At 33.0% G+C, this 13,695-nt stretch overlaps 1 protein-coding gene across 1 annotated transcript; it reads right to left on the bottom strand.

Moving 5' to 3' along the window:
- Positions 1 to 3,813: 3,813 nt before the first annotated feature.
- On the bottom strand, positions 3,814 to 9,279 carry LOC132029662 (glycosyltransferase BC10-like). Its single transcript, XM_059418969.1, has 2 exons — positions 8,112 to 9,279; positions 3,814 to 4,681 (listed from the first exon to the last, which is right to left on the bottom strand). The coding sequence occupies exons 1-2, from the start codon at positions 8,604 to 8,606 to the stop codon at positions 4,043 to 4,045; spliced, it is 1,134 nt and encodes a 377-aa protein (XP_059274952.1). The 5' UTR covers positions 8,607 to 9,279; the 3' UTR covers positions 3,814 to 4,042.
- Positions 9,280 to 13,695: the final 4,416 nt, after the last annotated feature.

The following is a 13,695-nucleotide window of genomic DNA, read 5'->3' on the forward strand; positions in this document are numbered from 1 at the left end:
TTTTTTCCCCCACTATGTCTAAAGCCGTAGGCTCAGCTACATTTTTTCCCTTCGGCTGAGTTACCAGTTCCACTTCTTGAGAAGAAACCGAGGGAACGTCCTGGGAGGTGGTCTCGGTGTTGGCAGACATAATAGATGAAAAAGAGGTTGGAAATTTGATAAAGGTACCAAGTTAAGAAAGGGGGAACAATAATTGGAAGGGGAATCGAAAATGGTAATGGCAAGAAGCGTGACAACACTTTTAGTTGAAAAACAGCAGTCGAAAAGGGTTAAGCAAGTTCCTTGCAAACAGATTTAAACAGCAAATATGGGAATTCAAATGGATGAATCGATGAAGAAAATGAAGATGATGAACTGATAGTGAAAAACGAGTGAGGTAAAGAAGTGGAAATGAAGAAGTGAAGAGTGAAGAAAGGAAGGCGGTAAAGGCCTTATATAGGCATGGGTCATACGGCGGTTACAAATCCCGACCAACCGGGGGATGCCACGTGTCCCATCATTAATGAGACGTGATTTGAAAAGACGTGCATAACGGCGGTTGCAGAGATTGGCCGTTCGGGGTGTGACACGTGGCCGGATGACAAGGATGTGACAATCGTTCTCGCCAAAATGAGAAGATAAGAACGAGCCAACGGAACCACCGATTTTGGGATCCATCCACTTTTCCCGTTACTCCGCAAAGCCTCGGTTCGGAAAGTGTGGGGACTATCTGTATACGGTAAAAATCGGGTTAGCGTTTGACCGGTGAGACCGGGGGCCGACAAAAGAAAGAAGGCAAACACTAGCGCTTGATCGGAAGAAGTTTGAAGAAAATCGTTGGGTCCGATTTATCCGGGGATAACTTCTTAGCGCAGTTGGTCCGGTTTCTCTATGGCCGAGTTGATCATGGCCGTTGATCCGGTTCATACAGCTGGGTTAGTCGTGGCCGTTAGCCGATTTTTCTTCATGACCGTTATGATCGTGGCCGTTGGTCCTGGGTAAATCGCTATTCGCCGCCACGTGTGGAAATATCTTTGTCACCTATTTTCGACGATCGACGGCGTCATCGTACGACCCAACCTTATCCATATTACGGCTTCTTTATTTCTAAAAGGGTTTTTATGATGATGAAGGGCCCATAGAGGAAAACTATAAATAGGGGGCACTTCCTTACTTTTAGGGGTTGGCTCTTGAGATCCAAAACATTGTATTTGAATATATATTGAAGCTTTCTCTCTTTCCCTCTCACTCTCTCTGACTTTGGTCCGGTTTACAGCTTTAAATACATAGAATTATATTGTTCAATATTACACGGAAATATATATAAGGATCTTAGTTCAAATCCACGATATTAACATATTAGCCCAAATCATTAGCACACCGATCTACATGCACTTACGTCATTTATAAGCAAATTTACACATACGTTCTTCGTTTATCGAAAAATAGATTAAAGTGCCCACATATCCTATACCTTATTTACAAATTCAACTTATTACCTAATTTCGGGGTAAACAACACTTAAACTCAATTTCGTATGTGCATGCTGAGATTTTCTTTGTGAGCATGCCAGTTTATTTTTTCTTTCTCTTATTTTCAGTTCACTACTTTTATATTTTTACTCGTCATAGAGATGAGCTTACCAGCTAGGTTAGTAATTCTTCAAGAAAAAAAATATTCATACCGAATGCTTATACCAAAATAATGATTGCATTATATGTGTTTGCACATATATAATTATCGCTTAATCATGATTAATTAACGTATAAATTCACTTCATTAAATTATTTAACTATGGTAAGTTACATCGATCTGGTGTACACACCTGATTCAGGTAAATATTACCGTAAAAGCGGAGGATAAGATAATGGAAAGGAATTAGGAGAATTCAGGATTTGATTTTAATTGGTTTGAGTTCGAACTTTTCAGGATTTGATTTTAATTGATTTGAGTTCGAACTTTTATTACAGCTTACTTGATTCGGACAAACCCGATAATTATGTAAATTGGCAAAACGAAATTATCCTCATTTAATTATTTGTTTCTTTTTCTTCTTTGCTCAATCTTCATTAAGTTCTTGCCTCAAAACAATAAACGTAAATATAGATAATGTCGAAGCACAAATCAGCATGAAGCTTGTTTTTAGGCTAAATACCATTTTGAATATATTTTCGAAAGAGAATTTTGAGTTAATTCCCTAAAAGGTCACTCATGTTTTGACAATTGCCTCCTAACATTACTTTTGTTTCTTTTAGGACTAGAATATCACTCAACTATCATCATTTTTTCTCAAAAAATACTAAACATTACAAAACCTCTTTCTCTCCTAATTAGCATGCCATGTCACATTAAAAATTTATTTTTTAATAATAAAATTATGAAATACTTTCAAAGACCTCCCTCCAAGTTTGTCTTTATAACACTTAGTTCCCTTTACACTAGCCTCCCTTATTTTGATTCTTTTGTAACCAAACTAATTTTAAAACTAAAAAGTATTTATATTTCTAATATATCCTTTTGTAACCTTATTTATAATGTTTAAACTATTGATAATAATAGCTTCTCATTGATCGTAAGATTTTTCCTAATTTATAACTATCTAATTTTATAGGTAAAGTGCTGATTTTTTTTGGCTGTACTTGAAAATTTTAATCTTAAACGCTAAAACATGAAATTCAACAACTGTGATACGAAAATTGATTCAAAAAGCTTGGGCTTCATATTACTTCACTGATTATTTTTAAAGTCTCACGTTGTATATACAGTTTCCAACCCTTTTTCGTAGATGTAATTATGCTCCTTCTACCAAAAAAATTAGTTTAAAACTTATTGCAGTTATACAACTATAAGAATTTAAAAAATGAATTATATTCATCTCACCCTCTAAATAGTAAAAGCGAGATGTGCTCATTTTAGCCTAAATATTGCTATTAATAACATGATTATAAGAACAAAGAGAAATATTACCGTAACACTAGAATTTAGGATTTCTTATTTAGATATAAGATAGTTTTAAATTTTTAGCCTAACTATTAATATAATAATCCTAACAATTTTAGGGAAGAGAATTGCTATGAAATATTGTTCCCATAATTAAGTTATAAAAGGGTAAATTTGGAATATATAGATTTTTTATTATTTAAACAAGTTTGGTTACAAAAATCGAAATAAGGGAGGTTAGTGTAAATATCTCAAACCACAAGGGAACTAAGTTTTATCAAGACAAACTTGGAGGGGAGTCTTTGAAATTATTCCATAAATTTATTATTCTAAAAAAAAAAAATGCTGTACTAAGCATGCCAACTAGTTAAGTTGGGCGGCTTTGTAATGTTTAGTATTTTTGAGAAAAACGCATAAAATAGTTGATATTCTAATGCAAAAGAAAAAAAGCATATTGTGAGCAAGTAATTGTCAAAACATGAATGACCTTTTAGGGAATTAACTCAAGAATTTTGAGTATTTCGAAATAGAACTCCCACTTCCCTCTCAACTCCATTTTCGTCATTCCTTATTCTCCTTATACCGATACTTTTAAGTTATATGTTTTGTAAAGAACATTAAGGACATATCAGTCATTTTAAAAAAAAAATTGCTGATTAATCCAAATTTTCATCAACTATTTTTTCTCAGTTTCAGCACTTCAGCCTAAACATTTAACTACTCATGATATTAGTTTCAATACTTAATATTTATCAAACTACTTTCAATCAACTAATCCAAACAAGCTCTAAGCAAGGTTTTTCCGAGTTAATTATCTGCATGCTCTTTCTTCTAGCTATCACAAATTTTTTAACACGGTATACTTGAAAGTGTAAAGCGAAAAAGGCGAGGAAGCAATCGAAGAACAATTACATATTAGACTAAATACCTCTGATGCATTTACATGTCTAGTATAGTTTGAAGGTTGGAAATGGGGAAGAACCCATGTAGCTTATCATCTAAAAGTATCAGCAAACCAGTCCAACAACAAACTCAACATGCTGGCAGAAAAATGAATAGGCAGGCAATGACCTATCTTTACTGAGGAACCTATCTGATACAACAAAATTAGAGTTTTAGTAATCTAGAAACCTAAGTATTTTGGGGCTAGCAGAAACAGAGGTTCCAAAGTACTTGGAGCAAACTTCCTTGCAAAAAGAAAGCACATTGATGTATTTCGGTCGTTGTACGTACAGTTACGTCCTTCCAGCATTCTCTTCATAAACACTTCAGTTATATCCGATTTTCCAAAAGTGGCAGGGTGAGCCCCGCCCCTTGACCAGTCAACCCATGTTATACTTCTGTTTGCCAAGAGATTTGATGCTTGAATAGTCAACATAGTCGGGAAGTAGTGCTCGTCTACATAACATGCTGGCCTGCAAAACTCTGCAAACTTGGGGTAGAATTTTGTGTCTTCGACTACGTAAAGAGCAAGCTTCCTACTCATTTCAAACCATTGTGATCCTTTGCGCCACTGAGAAATGTTAACCTCGGGTAACATATTCTCATTATATCGACCTCTTCCATATGGTCCAGGATCATCAAATGCACCAACAAAGCTATGCTTTGACTGACTTATGTACTTGTAGATGACATTGAAATTGTAGAGAGGGATGCATGACTCAGAAAGCAGAACAAACCACTCATTGGAGATGTCGAGCAATGCATTTGCAAGGAGTCTTCTCTCAGCATCACACATACTCATCCTTCCCCATTCCGTCACCTATTAAGAATGAAGTTACAACACCATTAGCAACTTACACACAACTAAGACAATTGCATTAGAACACTTCCTGAAAGAAGTTTCTACTGAAGATAGAAGATGTAAAACCATCCCAAAGAGACGGCCGTAGAGAACATGAGATAACTGCTATCATATAAAAGCAGTCACGAGAAACTAGCAGCAGAAGTGGATGAAAAAGATACCAAAAAATCAATGATTTTGCAACAAGCTACATTAACGAAATGATACTTGGTCGCATTATCATTCATTGAGCATTTAAGAAACATCAGAAAGGATCATGAATATAATAGAAAAGTCCTGTTTTTTTGCAAGTGTAAGTTGCTTCTCTTATCAGTAAACAAGCAGAGTGCTATGCGATCTTTTTTTTTTTTTTCCAATTAACCAAGAAATCCCCGAGGGCCAATGACGCACGGTTCAAAACTCAATGGATAACGGGCACCTATCCTGCTCCACTCATTTACCAGACTTTTGTTAGAAGCAGGTTCGAACCCGTGAAACCAAATTGAAGCTGAGGTCTTACCACTAGACCAAAGCATTGGGGGCATTATGATGTTCTTGTTACAGCATAACTTACATTGTTTTGTTTGACTGATTGGAATTACAAATGCTAATAACATTTGACATTATACAAAACATGCATGCACAAGAGCTAAAAGACAAACTTAATCCTCTACCACTTGCGTAACTGTGCAATATGATGTTAGCCTTTTCGGATATTTTTTAAATTTCACTTTAAAAAGCTCCACTGTCATTATTCTGCTCACTTAACTACTACCTATGGGAAAGAGAAGATCAGCTCAGATCACTGGAGCGGAATGCTCGAAACAGAACATATAAACTAAAACTGAGAAGTATTAACACAATTATACTAATATGTCGCAAAAGATGCAGGTCAAACAATTCGGTGGCATATCTTGGATGAGATGACTGACAAATATTAGAAATATATGCTCCTGGAGAAACTAAGATTTTTCAGGCAACATGATCCTTGACATTAGTTTTCACCTTCAAAATCTTCCCCTTGGCAGTGCTATTCAAAACAACTTTAGAAGCTAACAGTGTGAGATAAGAGGTTTGCCTAACAGCCTAAGCTTTACTTATCAACAGCAAATACTTAAAAACTCGAGCACACCGTCCTAAACTTAAATCAAGATTCTTCAACAAGATCTTAAGCATTAACTTAACAGGGAAAACCCTCTGGTTCAAATATCTAGAAGCAAATATTTCTAGCTCAACTACGAAGAGGAATACCCGAATAGACAATTATACTGCAGGTCCGCCCAAGTGATCCTGAGATATTATTCACAGGGAATAACTGGAGGATGACTTAAACACGCCACATCACTACATTACTTGTAAATTTGGTTGCCCGTAGATTCAGATGTACGGTGAGACACAAGAACACCAATGAAGGTACCCTTGATTCAGAACATCCACACTGTTTCTGAGAATACTCTACAGCCATTTGGCAAGGACATGGAAACCCATAGGAATCTATGACCAGCAAAAAGAGACTCTACATGACTTGTTGAAAGTAATTGTCCAGCAAGACCCACTGTACACACCTTGCTAGTTCATGTTAGTCTATTAGAAGACAATCGTAAATTATATCCTACTGACTTCTTTTATTTGGATAAGTAAATGATATGGAAGATGGAAACAGGTCTGGAAGACCATTCCTCTTCGTATCATTTGGACTATTTGCTTGGAAAGGAATAAGAGAATGCTTTGAAGATCAAAAGCAGAATATTTCTTTTGTAATGAACAGATGCCTATATGATTTATACTTTTGGTGCAGGAGTAGGATAATAGAGAATATTTCTCAGTATTTTGACTTTCTTGACTTTTTGGGAGTATGATTGGAACTAGCAATGTTGTAATCCTTTCTTTTTGAAGTGCCTTCTTGATACTCTATTATAGAAATTTATCTTACCTTATCAAATAAAATAAAAAATTGGTTAAGTAAATGATATCCTGCTGAATTGAGAAGGTTAACTTGTTCTATAGGTTTTTATTTATAAACAAAGGCCTGCAGTAACAAGTTCAAACTACAGGACTTAAGATCATGGAAGTTTTGATATGAAACAAGCACTTCTATATTATTTGTTATACCGCTCAATCCCACCCTAATGGCACACATTTAAGATCAAGCCGTCATCGTTTTATCCGGTGATCAACTTCAAAAATTAGATCTGCTCATGGAACTGGATAACTGAAACTTGTAAGAGAATTTGCATAAACATGTTCAAAGCTCTCCTTGAAGAAGCTAGCAACAATGCAGCCCAAAAACCAATCTTCAGATGGTTTGCAAAGAGGAAAACACAAGGACAAAACCACATATTCATTAACCATGTCTTTAACATTACAATACAATATTAGCTGATTGATCAGGCTTTCCAACTTAGATATAAAAAATACACCATCAATAATGTCCGCAGTGTCCAGCATGATATCTTTGGCAAACTACCACATTTTGCATAAGTTGTAGAGATGCTTGCCCCAACTTCAAATCAAAAGATGCATCTCTTACTACAAATAGCTTATCCTCTCTCCCTCTCTGATGTAAAAAAAGAAATTTGAAAAAAAGTACAAATTGCCTAGGTCACACCAAGGGAGAAAACTGGGAAAGGATCACCGTTGTCTCCAGTGCTTCGAGAAGTTTAGGTCACACCAAGGGAGCAAAAGGAAAAAAAAAATCCTGATACATCCCACATTGGTAATGGCAAAACGAAGGAGGAAGGACTGATCATTAAAAGTAGAAATCCTTTCATGGCATCAGCCCAAAAAGACATTAATTAGGAATGATCTTCTGGTCATGGAGAGTACATGAATTCCCTTCAACACAAAAAAGGAAACCTGGATGAATGAAGTTCCTGTCATTAGGGATGCATGAGTTGGCCTTACAAGAGAAAATGCAATCTAGTACTTGTTGAACCATATCTCTTTTTCAGGAACAAGTTACATGGAAGGACAGACATAATAAAAGATCTGGCCCACAGTTTAGATGGTATTATGAACCGCAGAGACAAAATAGGAGACTACCACCTTTCATCATAAAAGACACAAAAACAAACATAAAACAAGAAAAACATTAAGGGGTTGTTTGGTGGCTGGTTAGAGTTATGCAGGTATTAGTTATTCCACCTTCCACCCAGCATAAAATAATACATAGATTCTCTCATAACATACACATGAATTAGTTATGCGGGATTGTAAGCTGGTAACTAGACACTGCACTTGGTTTACTAAATTTTATACATAGCAACTAAAATGCCACCAAACATGATACTACTAGTTATGCTGGTTTTTACATGAATAATTCACTTTCTAACCAGCAACCAAACGACCCCTAAGGTATAGATTGATACAGAAGACATGTATAAACGAGGGCAAATCTGCAGGGACATACCTGACTGGGAATTTGCCTCTTGTAGAACACTGATGAGGCTGGGAAATTAGCCTTAAATGATGGCAATGAATGAATATAAATAGAATATAACCCTTTATGCCCCTTAAAAAACCTCTCCCAAATAGGTGCCAATGGCAATGGCCCTTTAGTCAAGAACATGAATGCAATCTTGGGAACCCTCTTGAATGGATACTTCTTTATTCGCGGTACCATAGAAGCCCTCCATAACAACTCTTTATCAGACATTTTATGTAGCAAATTGGATGGTGGATTAATCCAACGCTCTAAGTTTTTATTAGATTCTTCCTCAATACATGGCACTAAACTAGGCTTTACTGAAGGAACTATGCTATGAAATCCAAAGTACTTGATCATATAAATACTAGCCACAGAAAAAGTAAAACACAAAAACAGAAACAACATCAGTAACTGTAACAGCCTCTGTGGCAAAGCCCTAGTTTTATTCTCCTCCATTTGAACAACTCTTGATTGCATCTAATTATATGTCAAAATCCAATCCTTATCAACAATCTAACATCAAACTTTCCCTTCTCAGTATGTTTCTGTTACTAAACCCCATAAAAGTAAAGATCATCAAAATGATATCTTTTCCAAACCCCAGAAACTAAAACAGGATTTACAGAAAAATAGGAACCAAGATTCAAGCTTTACAAATCAAAGATTTGAGCTTTTTGACAAATATGGGGTTTGCTGAAAAGAGAAGAACAGTCAAGTAAATCTTGAAACACAAGTTTGTTAGAAAAAAGACTAGGGAGTTACAGTATTGTGGGCTACAAAAGAAAGTAACAGTCTACAATTGAATGCAGGATAAGATTAATTTGGAAAATGCTGAAGAGATTAGTATTGAAGGCAGGACCAATCAGCTTTTGACAATTAGTGAAGGAAAAATTATTGATTAGTCAAATATTTGACTGTTAGGAGTTAATTTTGAGGGACAAGAGAGTATAAAAAAAGAAAGGAAAAAAAGAAAAAGCTGAATGAGCAAACCAAAAGAGAGAAAAGTGGGGTAAAAAGAAAAAGGAAGAAAGAAAGGAAATGAGCATAAAAATTGGCAAAATAGTGAAAATTGCAAAGGTGGTAGCAAGTAACTAGTAAGGGGAGACTGAGGGAGATCTAAAGAATAAGGAATCTGGTTGAACGTGTTTGGGAATGTTGGCACATCACATGCGCACAGAGAGAGAGAGAGAGAGAGAGAGATCCTCCTCAAGTTCGTTGGTAGGTGGGTGATGGCGTGGGTGGTGAGGTTGAGTGGGGTCTAGTGGGGTTGGGTTTTCCTCATGTTTTAGGGGTGTTTGGTATAATGAAAAAAATTTACTCAAAAAAGACAACAAATTATATTAGTTTTATTATAGCTAAATTATAAATTGGTGTGAAACTATATTAATGATCATATATTCATATTGATATGATTTACGTTATATATGTGTTGTTTAATTGTTCACAAGTCATACCAGCTTGGTATGATTTGGTATTACGTATCTTTGTTCTATCTATTTTGTTAAATTATTCACAAGTCATGCCGGATTAACATAGCTTTCTGTTATCTTTATTCTACACTTCTTGTTAAGTTATTCATAAATCATGTCAAATTGGTATAACTTTGTAGTATCTTCATTCTACCTATCTTGTTTAATCAGTCGCAACCCGTTGGATTAATATGACTTTGTGCTATATTCATTCCACATATCTTGTTCGATGTTCACAAATTTCGTTGGGATGACATGTCTTTGTGCTATATTCATCGTACGTATCTTGTTCAATCGTTCACAAATTTCATCGAATTGACATGACTATGCTTGTTCAATTATTGACAAAAAAAAAAAAAAAAAGCATAATGGAAGAAATCATGACGATCTTGCTTGACTTTATGTTATATTCATTTTATCTATCTTGTTAAATTGTTTACAAATCATGACTAATTGTCATGACTTTGTGCTATATTAATTCTACTCATCTTGTTAAATTGTTCTCGAAATTCCCATCGAGTTGGCATGGTTTTGTGTTTATTCATTTTACTTTCTTGGTAGATTGTTCACAAATCCCTTTCTATTGGTGGGACTTTGTGTTTGTTCAACTTTTCACCAAATTTTGTGATTGATATGATTTTGTGTTATCTGCATTCTACAGATTTTGTTAAATTACTAACAAATTCCGCTGGATTAAAATGATTTGTTTGTGTTGTTCGACAAGGCGTTTTTTGAATTTGCAATCAAATTTTGATCAAACCATTTTAAATTTGCTCCAAAATGATCTCTAATTTGAAATAAAGTCTCGAGACACCAATACAAACAACACCAAATCAAGAAGACATTTCTTCGACACTTTCAAATGACTAATATGGAGTTTTGAGATTCTTCAAGTAAATCTTTAAATGAGTGTTTTAACTACAAATTTAAGCACAAATAATCTATACTCATGTGATATTAGCAGTAAAAAATCACGAGCTTCGAATTTTCATCCCCAAACAGAAATTCAAGCTTAAAAGTGAAGAGTTATGATGTTCTTGATAGTATTCACTTGCAACCACGAATTACTAAATGCTTATTTTACAATTATGAATAGAAGAAGAAGAAGAGAAAAAGAAGAGGAGGAGGAGTTGGATAAGAAATATCAAAATGAAAATGTAAAAACATAATCTATACTATATTAAAAGCACAAAGGGCCTTAGAAATGTTGATTGAACTTTTTGTCCTTCATTAAAATACTCTACAATAGACAAAATTGTCAAGAGAAACCATAAGCTAGATTGAAAACGTAGCAGCAAGTAGGGAGGACAACATCCTTGATCTCAAACCTTAATTATCTAGGTAAATTTTTACCTTTTCGTATTTGGTTATATTCGTAAGTTCTGTTTGATATATTCCTTATTTCTCTTTGATCATAGGCAGTGTCATACAAAAAATTGAGCTCAAAATTTTGGGAAAAAAATTAGATATATAAAAGCATGAAACGTCGTAGTGAAATATCATTTGCCTTTTATACCTTTTAAAAATAAATTTTATATTGGACATAATTATCATTTAATTTTTTTTAATAATATAAAATATAATTAATTAAAACTTTGATCATTAGCATCTTTCCTTATTTGAAATGTATAAAAACTCCAAATATTTAGGAATTTAAATTCAGTAAGTTTTGGCTTATATAAATTCCTTTATTTTAGGATGTATTATTTCAACATTAAATAACAATTAATTAATAAAAAGATAAATCTTAGTACTTACAAAATATCACTTTTTTCCAAGTTTTTGCATCAATAAGTACCTGTGTTACTATTATATTTGGAATGTTTGTTTATTTGTACTTTTATGAAAACTATTTTTGTTAAATTACGCTTTGAAAAAAGGTCAAAATTTTGTTCAACAAAAAGTTTTAAAAAGTTAGAACTTGATTAGTATTAGAAGTGTGTGCAAAATTCATAAAAGTTCAATGAAATATAGACTCCAAATAAAATGGTAACACAATACCCATGTTGCTACAGAAACTTGGAAAGAACCAATGATTCTTAAGTCTTAGGATTTACTTTTTAATTTGTGCTTATATTTTAAAAAGGGCTTTTTGTTAGAAATGTCTTTTGAAAAATATTTTTAAATAGTAACGATTTGTGTTTGGTTAATCAATTTGAAAAAAAAAAAATCTTTTACCAATATTAGATGTGAAACAGGTATAAATTGCTTTTGTTTGGTATAAAAAAAGCATGAACAAACACCTCAACTCTCTAAATAAGTATTTTGTTAAATTCTTAAAATTTACCCAACGCTTGGCCAATAGTAAGTACGTAGAAGGGTTGGTTCGGTTCGCGTCGGGTTTTTAAATTTATACACCAAACCAAACCAATAAAATTCGGGTTTTTCAACCTCGGGTTTTCTCGGGTTATTCGGTTTTCTCGGATTTTTTCGGGTTTTTTTTTTCGGAATAGTGTTGATACAATACATATAACTTTTACTTCAAATATTTCGTCACAGTAAGATATAACTATATAATTAAGGTGTTTTTAAGAAAATAACACAAAATGTGAGAAGAGTGATGACATTGTATTAAAATATTCAACAAAAACTAATAAAATCGGTTAAAATAAATATTGCTAATTAACAAGCCATAAAGAAAATGACCATAATCTAAAAATTAAGTCATGCTAAAATAAGCACGGCTAATAAGTATTAATTACATGAAAGGAAAAAAACTTAAGTTATGTATTTTCACTCTCTAAACTAATTATGCAAAACTAAAGAATAGATATCCAACATTATTGTCATTCCTAGTGGTAAATTGAATTTCTTTTGTTGTTAGTGTTGCTGGTTTTTGGTTTGAACTTTATTTGAGTTACAAATATCCATAGGATATAAAACTTATTGACTCAAAATTCTAAGTTCAAGCTTGAATAATATGATAATAGATAAAAAAAACTACTTAAAAAATAAAAGAAATATTTATAAATTCCATTACAAATAAATATTTTAAAAAAATACACGTAATACGGGTTGGTTTGGTTCGGTTTTGACTTTTTTTAGTTAAAACCAAACCAAACCAATTATGATCGGGTTTTTTAACACCAAACCAAGTCAAACCAAACCACTAGTCGGGTTTTTTTTTTGACTCGGTTTTCGAGTTTGGTGCGGTTTGTCGGTTTTTCTTTTAGGCAATATACTACTCTTGTAAAAGTTGAAGGACTACACTTTTCATTCTCAAATTTCTAAGAAATCAAAAGTACCAAAATTCTATAATTCATGTTATCGTTTTGAATTTAGAATTAAATCAATGAATAATAATAATTTTTCAAAAAGTTGTTTAGGTTTACAACGATATTCAAGTTTGCATTTTCAAGTCGTTTTCTCAGAGAATGACCTTTATAATATTCAAGTTAACAATGTGAATATAAGTTAATACGTTATGCTACTCTCTCTAAGCTTCTAAAGCAAACATGAATTCTTCCTTTATTGAGTTAGCTAAGTTGGATTAAGATACATAAGTTTAGGACCTTACCTCTTTTTTCTTTTAATTTTTATTTTAATACTAAAATTATTATTTTATAATAAATTGCATTTGGCTAAAAGTGTTGAAAAACTAATAATAAGAAGTTGAAATATTTGGTAATAAAATTTTGATAAATACATTCTCCTGTTAAAATGATTTAAATGCCCTTATTGTTATTTACACTATAAGGACATGATTTGTGCGAAACTTGAAATTCCAAACTAATTCAAATATAAAATTATTTGTCTCATTTATTTTTAATACAAAATTGATTAGAAAAGATTACTTTCGATAAAAAGTAGTTATTTTATGATAAACTAAAATATAATCGACATTATTTCTTTCAAACACAACACAAATGAATTTAAAACGTAAAGAAGATGAATGGTCAAAGAGAAAGCTTAATAATTATCAAGTCAATAGCACATAGAGACTAAAATATAGACCAAGATTTATTGTTTTGGTTAAATAAAAGATCAATTTAACTAAATATCATTAATAAAGAGATACTCCCTCTGTCCCAAAAAGATTGTCCTCTTTTGACTTGACACAAAGTTTAAGAAATAAATGATGACTTTTGAAATGTGTG

This window comes from Lycium ferocissimum, chromosome 9 (assembly GCF_029784015.1).
Source record: "Lycium ferocissimum isolate CSIRO_LF1 chromosome 9, AGI_CSIRO_Lferr_CH_V1, whole genome shotgun sequence".
Taxonomy (NCBI): Eukaryota; Viridiplantae; Streptophyta; class Magnoliopsida; order Solanales; family Solanaceae; genus Lycium; species Lycium ferocissimum.

Coding starts and splice junctions, on each gene's coding strand:
- LOC132029662 (XM_059418969.1), bottom strand. CDS start 8,606: ATGCAATCAAGAGTTGTTCAAATGGAGGAGAATAAAACTAGGGCTTTG. Junction 4,682..8,111: donor AGAGGCAAATTCCCAGTCAG/GTATGTCCCTGC, acceptor CATTCTTAATAG/GTGACGGAATGGGGAAGGAT.